This window comes from Rhodamnia argentea, chromosome 11 (genome assembly GCF_020921035.1).
Source record: "Rhodamnia argentea isolate NSW1041297 chromosome 11, ASM2092103v1, whole genome shotgun sequence".
NCBI lineage: Eukaryota > Viridiplantae > Streptophyta > Magnoliopsida > Myrtales > Myrtaceae > Rhodamnia > Rhodamnia argentea.
In genome coordinates, this window is record NC_063160.1 from 8,123,445 (window position 1) to 8,133,533 (window position 10,089).

The window sequence follows — 10,089 nt, forward strand, 5'->3', positions numbered from 1 at the left end:
ACATTAACCCAATTCAACGAAAATTGATGAATGATAAATTTATCACAAGTGTATCAGTTTAGAGTTCTAGTTTAGAGTTCTGATGATAAAAAAATAATTTTGGAATAAATTTATTGTAAGGGTACAAGTGCGGAGTTCTTTTGTTATTAACCCTAACATAAAATTATGTTACAAGTATTATTGATTTATTTATTAGAGGACAATTGACGACCGTCCTCCTCGTCCGCCCTCGTCTGCAAGTTCTATGCTTCATATCCTCCTTTGTATAACCCCTTCTCTCTCTCTCTCTCTCTCTCTGTGGACTTTGAACTCCGCAGCCTCTGATTCATTCCTTGCAACTTCCCTCTTCCTCCCGTCGTCACGTTCACGTTGGTTTCGGCAAGGACATTCATGGGTATATATAACAGAGAGAGGGGGGGTTGCAGATAGACCGCAGTCGAAGTGCGTTAATCTGTTTAATTTCAGGAGTTTCGGTCCTCGTAGAGTTTTTGGGCCATGAGAGACGAGGTGAAGGCGACGGCGAATGGCCCGAATGGGGACCTCTCGGGCCGGGTCATCGACGGCCCGACGAACCCGATGGTGACGCCTCTGCTCACGGATCTCTACCAGTTCACCATGGCCTATGCCTATTGGAAAGCCGGGAAGCATCAGGAACGCGCCGTGTGAGTTGCCTCCTTTTTTTTTTTTGCCCCCTTCTAGTTGTGGTTTGGCTCTGTTTGGATTGGTCTGCTTAGAATCTGACTGACGGGGTGTTGTATCGTTCTTCGTCCTTGGAGGCTCGCGTTCCTGCGAATTCGGTGCTGTTGGCTTTTCCCGTTCATTTATATGGCTGCCCGTTTTTGCTTTTGGGAAATCATCTGTCTTTTTGCTTTTGATACGGTGATTTTCAGTGAATTGAGTTTGACACATACCGCTGCTTTTCTTACTATTGGGTTGCCAAGCATAAAGACATGGCGTTGCCATTCCTAATGCTCTGCCATTGGGCCCCCCCTGTTTGAATCCTTAGCTTCATGAAAGCTTTGGTGCCTTTTTGTCTTGGACGCCTTTTTCTGTTTTGTGCGGTATAGTTATGAATTTGCAGTCTTTTTACTTTTCTATTTCTTTTGGCTGTACGATGAGGGTAGGTTCCTGTCCCGCAAAATACCCCACTAGACTTAAGGGTCAAGTGAGACACAATTCGAAGCTCAGTTGGATGGACCGAAAGAGGGATTGTTTGCACGTGAGCCTGTTCTGTGCACCTGATCCAGACGCATATCCATCCAGTTCTCGTATTTCGTCATTAATGCATGAATTAGAACACTAGAACAACAGGTACCGAACTCCTGAATGGGGAAAAAGGTACTTGCTAAAGGTAATATTGTCAAATTGTCATCAATGATTGCAACCTTGCCGTCTTGGAGTTTAGCTATTTCTTGCACAAGTAACGTGCGTCCCGTTGGAGTGATCACCTACTCTTCAGACTAGCCCGAGCAAGATTTGCATTTTCAAAATGCAATCAGAACACTGCTAGCATCTAGTACCTTTTCTTTGGCAATTTTTCCATGCTTTCCATTGGAGACTGTTATTCTGATCTGAATTTCCTGAATGACAAAACAGCTGCCTTGGTCATGTCCAGTAACCTAATTTTTTGAGTTTAGAGCTGCTCTTATGTGAACTGAGATTTGTTTCAGGTTTGATTTGTACTTTCGCAAGAACCCATTTGGTGGTGAATATACCATATTTGCGGGTTTGGAAGAATGCATAAGGTTCATCGCCAATTTCAAAATCGCTGAGGAGGAGATTTCGTTTATCAAGCAATGCTTGCCACCTTCATGTGAGGTAAACTTGTTTGGTGTCGATTGATTGACTGTTTGGTTTGCATAGATTGGTCATGTGGTAATGGGGGTAACATTTAACTACTGCATTTAGAATTCCATTGGTCAGTTTTACTTGGCATTCGGTTGAGTTAGATGCCCTTCCAAATTCGACAATTGTTTGTGAGAAGCTGTTGCACTCTTCAAGGATGTGAAAGGTATACATGAGGTTGCATTTTCTTTCCAAAGTCATGGTTTTGGTCATAAGGACAAAAGCACAGTGTATGTGCTTGTGTTCTTGCCCGAAAGTTGCTGAAGAGTTCCCCTCTGATGGGACATGCTGGAGTTTCCCGTATCTGCTCCAGTTCATGTGTCCTACAGTAAGACTTCTGTAGCTGAAATTGAGGACATTTGGCACATATATCAAGCTGCATAGTCCTTTTCTCTTTTCAATATTTTCTTCTTAGGAGGACATTATTGCAATGTCAAGTGAGTGAATCCCAAAACTAGTTTTTTCTTTAATTTGCGGATCAAATAAGCACATAACTCAACAAACATCCTAATCTCATCGAACATCCTGATCTCATCACTCTTTTCCCAAACATATTTGGAACAGTACATTATTATAGACAAATTTTCAAGAATAACGTCTAGATTTTAAACATCACATCATCAGCTGAATGCAGGAGAGCCATGTAAACAAGCATTCCCTGGAAATGCATTTTCAAATGGATGCCAAGTAGTGCAACTCAGGGCTTCGCAAAGGAAATAGAGCATGTGAAACTTGAATGGGAGTTTCCTCTCCTTTCTTGAAAAGTGGAATTTGGAATGTGGAAAAAAGAGTGCTTGCCCTTTCAGACTTATGCGTTCATGTGAGGTTGCCTCCTTGAACTCATATCAAGACCAGACCAGCATATACCATCATTCCTCCCTTTCATGGGCAATCTTTTGTTGGTTGAACAAGGTTGCCCAACTCTTCCATGGTAAGCTAAGGGACTCAGAAAATGCTCCCTCCAACTGGCCCAAGATAAAAGGGCATAGGATGATTGACCAGAGCTCTCATTAACCTGAGAACTAATTCTTAGTAATGTTCTCAGATGTGCTTATATCATGGATAATATTGACAAATGTAGAGCCAAAAGGTTGACATGCCCAACTTTACCAAAAAAAAAAAAAAAAGGTTGACATGCCCAAAAGTTGTGTCAGGTTTGCACTACTGTAGTCTCCTGAAGACCTGCCAAATACATGATTTGTTGCACTGGAAAACCATAATTAGCAGAATTTCTTCGTCTGATGTCTATCTGTAATTATGCAGGATGGGTTTTATGATTATCTAAGAGAAGTCAACTGTTCTGATGTTGAAGTGTATGCCATTCCAGAAGGGTCGGTAGTTTTTCCAAAGGTTCCCCTGCTGCGAGTTGAAGGGCCGATTGCTGTGAGCGTAGTTCCTCTTATGTTTGCTTAAATGTTCTCCTATTGGAATGTCTCAAGTATTTAATCTTCTTTGTGTCACTGATTTTTTTATGTACTTATTGAATAATTACTTTTTAATTTGATACTTGTAAATTTTCATGTCCTTAGGTTGTCCAATTGCTTGAAACACCATTTGTGAACCTTATAAACTATGCATCACTAGTGACTACGAATGCAGCAAGGCACAGATTTGTTGCTGGAAGATCAAAAGTTTTACTTGAATTTGGGCTTCGACGAGCTCAGGTTGGGAGTTATTCTGACAATTTCTTTTACGACTGTTCCTGTCTTTTATAATGAAGAATTACCTTTTTCTCCATTTTAAATCTTAGGGGCCTGATGGTGGAATAGGAGCATCCAAGTACTGCTATATGGGTGGATTTGATGCAACGAGGTATCTTGTTGTCCTTTTAAGATATAGATGTTGTGCCATAGCCAGCCAAGTATCATTACTCTTCTTGCATGTTTGTTGATGAATGATCACTTCTCTATCTTTTCTGATTTTTAATGGTCTCAAATGCATACTGCATCAGCAATAAATGTGTGGACTATGTAGCATGAGCATTAAGACTTGCAATGCTCTGATATTAGGTATTTTAGTTTTGTTCTCCTACCTAGTACATTCATACCTAGATAGTTCAAAAATGATTAGCAGTAACCATTCAGATTATGTTGTGGTCTTTGTGTTTTCCAATAAGAAACGGTCCGGTCATCCTTGCCAATAAGAAGGGCCTTGCATATTGTACATGAAAAGAAAAAGGAATATTTTAAGAAAAAAGCTTTACTGTAACAGACAGTCGCAATTTGAGTTTTCATCTAGACATAGTTTGAGGAGCTTTTTCAATGAATTTATCTCTAAATGCTCCTCCACTTTAGTTTTTAATGTTCCTCTGGTAACTTATAGACACCAGTTACATTTTTAAATTCGATCCAGGCTCCTTCTAGAAGCAACCTCTGTAATCTGAGTCAATTCTTGAGTCTTTCTCTTGACAACTTGAATGTATACTAGTATAATGTACTTTCTGATTTTGTATTGACAGCAATGTTGCTGCTGGGAAGCTGTTTGGCATACCAGTTCGAGGAACACATTCCCATGCTTTTGTTAGTTCATACATGGTATGTAATTTTGCATGTATCTTTATTTGCTTTTATTTGAGAATTGTCATCGGCTCAGCCAGAGCATACAAATTATTATCATCGTCAATATAATGTACATCTTTTTATCATCACCTCTTTTTCTTCATTTCATTCTGAAAGAAAATATCTGTAAAATTGAATCAGGTGGGTACTCTTTTACTATATTCCCTGAAACTAGATAATTTCCAGTATATGTGCTCACACTCTATCCTGCAGTTTGTATTGCTACCTGCTCACGCTCTTTCAGCTCATCTTTACTATTTGACATTTGGAATTCTACATCACCTTTTTTTGGCTTTTAAATTGTAATTTTCTGGCAGTTATGCCATGCTGCACCTTCCCTGTTCTCATATGCTTGCTGATCACAGAGTGTAGATGAGATAGCAGAGAAGTCTCTACGCAGTTCTGATGGCTCAACTACATGTGAGGATTTTGTTAGCCTGGTTCAATCATGGTTGGGAAAAATCCAGGTGCTTTATTGGGAATTTATTGCTCTAGCAGTAATGATTTGATTCATTGTTATGCATCCAATTTTGTTTTAGTTCACAGGAAGTATACCTTTGTTAGAGAACCAACTATACCCAAATTTTAAATCCTTACGTAATCACGTCCATAATGTAAAACAGCACGTGTTAGAGCTCTCCCTCATAAGTAGATACTCATAAATCATTATCATTTTTATCCAGAAATATAAAGTTTGGACCATACTGGCTAGACTGGACTGGAACTGAAAGCAAGATGGGATGCAGTCGGATTTGGATGGAAACATTGGGAAGCTGCTAAAATGTTGGGTCGTTTTTTAATCCCGAGAAATCTAAACACTGTGGGGAAACAAAAAGAGATGTACAATATTATTGAGCTGATGGTAGTGCATAAAAATAGTAAATTAGAAAACAGTTCATATTTAAACAGTAATGATATGGAGAAAAATACTAATGATATTTTGTCTCCACCTGCAAGGTAAGGTACCACAATATTGAAGGTGACTCGTCTGGAATATGAGTACTAACTTGAAATTGTTAAGCAAGCTGGCTGAATGAAACTACTGCATTTGACTGGAAGCAAGGAGAGGCAATCTTACACGAATATTAGATAATGATTAACTATATAAACTAATAGTTTAAAAACAAGATAAAATGGACATGAAATTTTAATTGCAGCATCCCTGAAAGAACATTTTTTATGATGTTGAGAAAGGTGGTACTGGTGCAATTTATTTCAAATAAGTTTAGAATACATAACCAGTGATCATATGGGAATTATTGCTTCTTTCACCACTTTGAGAGAGTCCTATGGTGTGGCTGTTAAGAACTTGATTTTTTTTTTCGTTAATCTTTATTTTTGTCTTCTGCATGTCTTTCAGCGGTCAAAATCATTACATGGCATATTTGGTGAGACCAATTTAAGTGAGCTAGCAGCATTCACTTCTTATGCGTTGGCATTCCCCACAAACTTTCTGGCTCTCGTTGACACATATGACGTACGTGGATCAAATTTCTTGCACCTGGCTGTTTTTTTTTTTTTAATCGATTTCTAAGGCAGCTTTCTGTTATGTTGTTTCTTTGTATTGTCCATGGCCTACATCAGTCTAATATGATTCTCACTGTTAAATTGACAATTTTTTCCTGTTCATAACATTGTGCTTCTGATATACAATATAGCATGTGATTGTCTTGGAGCAATTCATGAACGTTGATGTCAGTATATGCCAAAGCCCATCTTTTTCTCTAGTATGTTGCATTCAAGGAATCCGTAGCCTGGTCACTTTCAGAGTAAATGAGGAGCAACTCTAATGATCATTAAATGGTTCTTGGTTTCTCCATACAGTAGAGCTGGATATTAACGTATGAAATAACAGAATTATTACCTGATAATTCTCATTTGTAGAAGTTGTCCATTCTTGTCCACTTGTAAAGTTTTGCTCTAAAGTCACAATGTAATTGTCTTATCTCTTCAATTGAGTGTTCATGTACTTCACTCATGATGGTAACTCCTCCTGTCTTGTACATGATACTTTTCTTATCTATTTCAAACTTCTAGTTATCATTTTTTTTTTCAACATAACAGCATTTATTTCCATTTCATCAGGTAATGAGAAGTGGAATTCCGAACTTTTGTGCAGTGGCGTTAGCACTCCACAGTTTGGGGTATATAAAACCGTACTCCTTGTCATTTTACTTGGAGAACCAGTTAACTCAGTTGAAAACTTTTCATTACTTGCTTTCTTGTTCCAATAGAATAGTTTGGGGATCATTGGGACATGCAATCTGTGTGTGAGATGTTTATCAGCATGCATCATCAGCAAAAATCATTTTTTTATTGGATTCAAAAGCACTTTAATGATGAAAAAAAAAATGGATCAATGATGAAAATGAAGAGGAGAAAAAGTCACAGTATGTGATCGTACTGGCGCCCTACAACAAGGTGGTGAGAAACATCAGACATTTCATGAAAGGATTAGAATTATTTTTGAGACTTTAGAGCTTGCCTGCAGACCCAGCTATCTATCGATCAGTCAGATAAGAGCTACTGGGGGAGGTGTAATGTGTGAGTAGAAATTAAATTTATACCAATTTATCTGCCATTACGGTGTGATTACACCTCTTCTGTTCATCTTTAACATTGTCGTGTCGTGATTTTCTTTATTACCTATGCGCATCGCATATTGAGGAATCTGGATGCTTAGTTCTAATCAGATAATGTGCAGATATAAAGCAATAGGCATCAGGTTGGACTCCGGGGACCTAGCGTATCAGTCCTGTGAAGCTCGTAAGTTCTTCTACAGTGTTGAGAACGAATTCGGCGTGCCTGATTTTGGAAAGACAACTATCACTGCTAGCAATGATCTCAATGAAGAAACTTTAGATGCCCTAAACAAACAGGTAACTATCTCACGAGAGGCTGTTTGATGAAGAATCATAGTAGATTGTTGCCTTGAAGTCTGCATACTCTATAGCATGAGGTTATGAATTTCCAAAAAAGTAAGTAGAGTGTTTGAAGATCTCTTTTAATATTTTACTGAATCAAGCATGTCAACATGTAATGGCTAAGAATATTGTTTGTATCTAGCTTTTCACGTGACAGTTATCTAATTACTTTTATTGTCAGCGCTCTTCGTTAAAAAGCTGTCAGTTCATCCGTTTCCTGTGTTTTCTTATGTGAAATGATTTGTCAGTGAATTGTATGCATCACAACCAATTCTTCCAGATGTCTGGACTAACTTGAGAAATTCAGGATGGAGAGCTCACAGGATGCCTAGTGTAAATTTTCTAAGAAGAGGCTAATTTGCACAATCTCACTATTTACTGGAATTTATGTAATTTATCCTATATCTGGACAGTTAGTTGATTCTTGGGTCACTTAGCATGTTACTTGTTAGAAAATCGAGGAAAGAATAGGAAAATAACAAATGAGATTTACGTGGTTGGGCATCTTGTGAACTAAATCGACAGAAGAGAGGACAAAAGGTCCGGTAACCCAAATGAAAGAGTGGGTACTCTGCTTCTGGGCACTCGACCTCCTCTAATGCCCTATATCATATTGTAGCAAAGTGGTGGATCAAAACAGCTTAATACAAGAGAAACTTCACATGCTGTTCAGACGAATTATAGACTAAAAGGTGACGTGGTCTATTTTATGGGAGCTTCGCTCACCTGACACATGTATGCTAGTCTCATCTTTGCTCTTCGGTCTGATCTTCTCTTCTACCAACTTGATTGCTGGAATTTTCTTAATTTTTTTTATTTGTTTATTTGATTGGGTCTTCAAATTGGGTCCCATTTGTCAAAACAGGCTTCTTCTCAATACTTAAAAAATGTCATCTTTTTTTCAATAGACAGTGGTTGAAGATCCCTCCGCCCTATTAGCTGATTGGTTGTAATTCTTTGCACATTTTTGAAGAGAGAATCTTCAAGCTTGCAAGAGGAAAAATTGTATGCTATGACAATCATTTGCTAATAAGTGGAATATCTATTTCTAATAGGGTGGATGTTACAGGCGTTTCTTGAGTTTCCCATGGGAAGTATAACTCGTCATATGCTGGTACTGAGCTTTTCTTGCACAGGGTCATGAAGTTAATGCATATGGCATTGGAACCTATTTGGTCACCTGTTATGCTCAAGCTGCTCTTGGTTGTGTATTCAAGCTTGTTGAGATAAATAATCAGCCACGCATCAAACTGTCAGAAGACGTTTCAAAGGTATGATCAAGATTTTGAGAAATCCACTGTAATTAACTGGTATTTAGTGGTTAGATTAATTCCTTTTAGGTTGCAGGTATCTATTCCTTGTAAAAAGAGGAGTTACAGATTGTATGGGAAAGAAGGTTATCCGCTGTTGGACATAATGATAGGGGAATATGAACCGCCTCCTAAGGTACTTGATTGAAATGATGCTCCACTAGTCTCTTTCTGTTCCGCCCCGATTCTGATTGGATGCTGGCTTTGAATGATTTCCGTTTGGTTAAAGCCTATATAGGTCATTTTATTTGGAAAAAACCTTTCATCAATGGCATTTAACCAACCTCCATCTAAAATAAAATGTTTTTTCTTTTCATAAATCAACATAAAGATGAAGCTCATTATTGTCACGGGCTGTACGGGTTTCTTTCTGACTAATCAGGTTGGAGAAAGGATTCTCTGCCGTCACCCTTTTAGTGAATCAAAGAGAGCAAATGTGGTTCCACAGCATGTCGAGGAGCTGCTCAAGTGTTATTGGCCTGGATTATCCGGTGAGAGACTCAAAGACGCTTGATGTTCTTGCTCTCTGGTAGCGAAATGGAGCGGGTCTTATGTGGACGGTTTTCCGGCATCATTGTCTGACAAATGATGTTTGATGGTTTTTGTTCGGTGTTTGACACTGTTAATCTCCATATTAGAGTAGATTGCCAACCGGTCTCTTTTGCATCAGCTATTTTTTAAGTGCGCTGATGATTTTTGTGAGACGGGTTTTGTCCACCAAAGAGGGACCATATGTAATTTTCTATTTGGTTGGTTGGTGAAGGTAAACGAAGAGAAGAGTTGCCTCCTCTTAAGGCACTGAGGGAGCGCTGCATGGAGCAGCTAGGCCAAATGCGCCCGGACCATATGAGGAGACTCAATCCGACGCCCTACAAGGTTCGGCAGATCCACTCTTTATCTTCTTGTTTTACTCTCTTTTGCAAGAGCTCACATGCATATCCTGATTTCAATGGTCAAACAGGTGAGCGTGAGTGCGAAACTGTACGATTTCATTCATTTCCTGTGGCTCAACGAGGCACCCGTTGGAGAGTTGGAGTGAAGACAGTTCAGTGTCTTCGGGGGCTGTGTCAAATTTGCAAGTCGGAGGAGCCACTTGCTGGTAGTCAGGATCTACATAATGTCATTCCGAATAAATTCGCCATTTGGTTTTTGTTGGACAATAAGTTGATTTCCATTGTTTAATAGGATGATGAGCGCCTTCCCTTTTTTTCGTTTCCTCAATGGAGACGATTCACCTCCAAATTTTTGTACATATGTAGACTTCTTTATTCTCTGTCCTAAACTCTGGGCTCTGGTGGATTTGCTACGGTGATGCCACGGGAGACATCTCTGTTGGAGGTGAACCACCAGTGGCCGCCTTCTTATCTCTCTCGCGGAGCAAATACGGAGTGCTGCAACAGCCATTGATGGTTTGCAATCGCGAACCGATTCGCTTGGAAATAACAGGGAGAA

The 10,089-nt window shown here is 39.1% G+C and overlaps 1 protein-coding gene across 1 annotated transcript; it reads left to right on the top strand.

Moving 5' to 3' along the window:
- Positions 1-265: 265 nt before the first annotated feature.
- Positions 266-9,879, top strand: LOC115756307 (nicotinate phosphoribosyltransferase 2-like). The gene is made up of 15 exons (XM_030696017.2): positions 266-662; positions 1,671-1,818; positions 3,109-3,228; positions 3,375-3,509; positions 3,596-3,657; positions 4,304-4,379; positions 4,769-4,870; positions 5,764-5,880; positions 6,489-6,547; positions 7,108-7,282; positions 8,464-8,598; positions 8,675-8,773; positions 9,020-9,128; positions 9,401-9,513; positions 9,599-9,879. Exons 1-15 carry the CDS (start codon positions 496-498, stop codon positions 9,674-9,676), a joined length of 1,695 nt encoding a protein of 564 aa, XP_030551877.1. The 5' UTR covers positions 266-495; the 3' UTR covers positions 9,677-9,879.
- Positions 9,880-10,089: the final 210 nt, after the last annotated feature.

Coding starts and splice junctions, on each gene's coding strand:
- LOC115756307 (XM_030696017.2), top strand. CDS start 496: ATGAGAGACGAGGTGAAGGCGACGGCGAATGGCCCGAATGGGGACCTC. Junction 8,774..9,019: donor AATATGAACCGCCTCCTAAG/GTACTTGATTGA, acceptor CTGACTAATCAG/GTTGGAGAAAGGATTCTCTG. Junction 9,129..9,400: donor TTATTGGCCTGGATTATCCG/GTGAGAGACTCA, acceptor TGGTTGGTGAAG/GTAAACGAAGAGAAGAGTTG.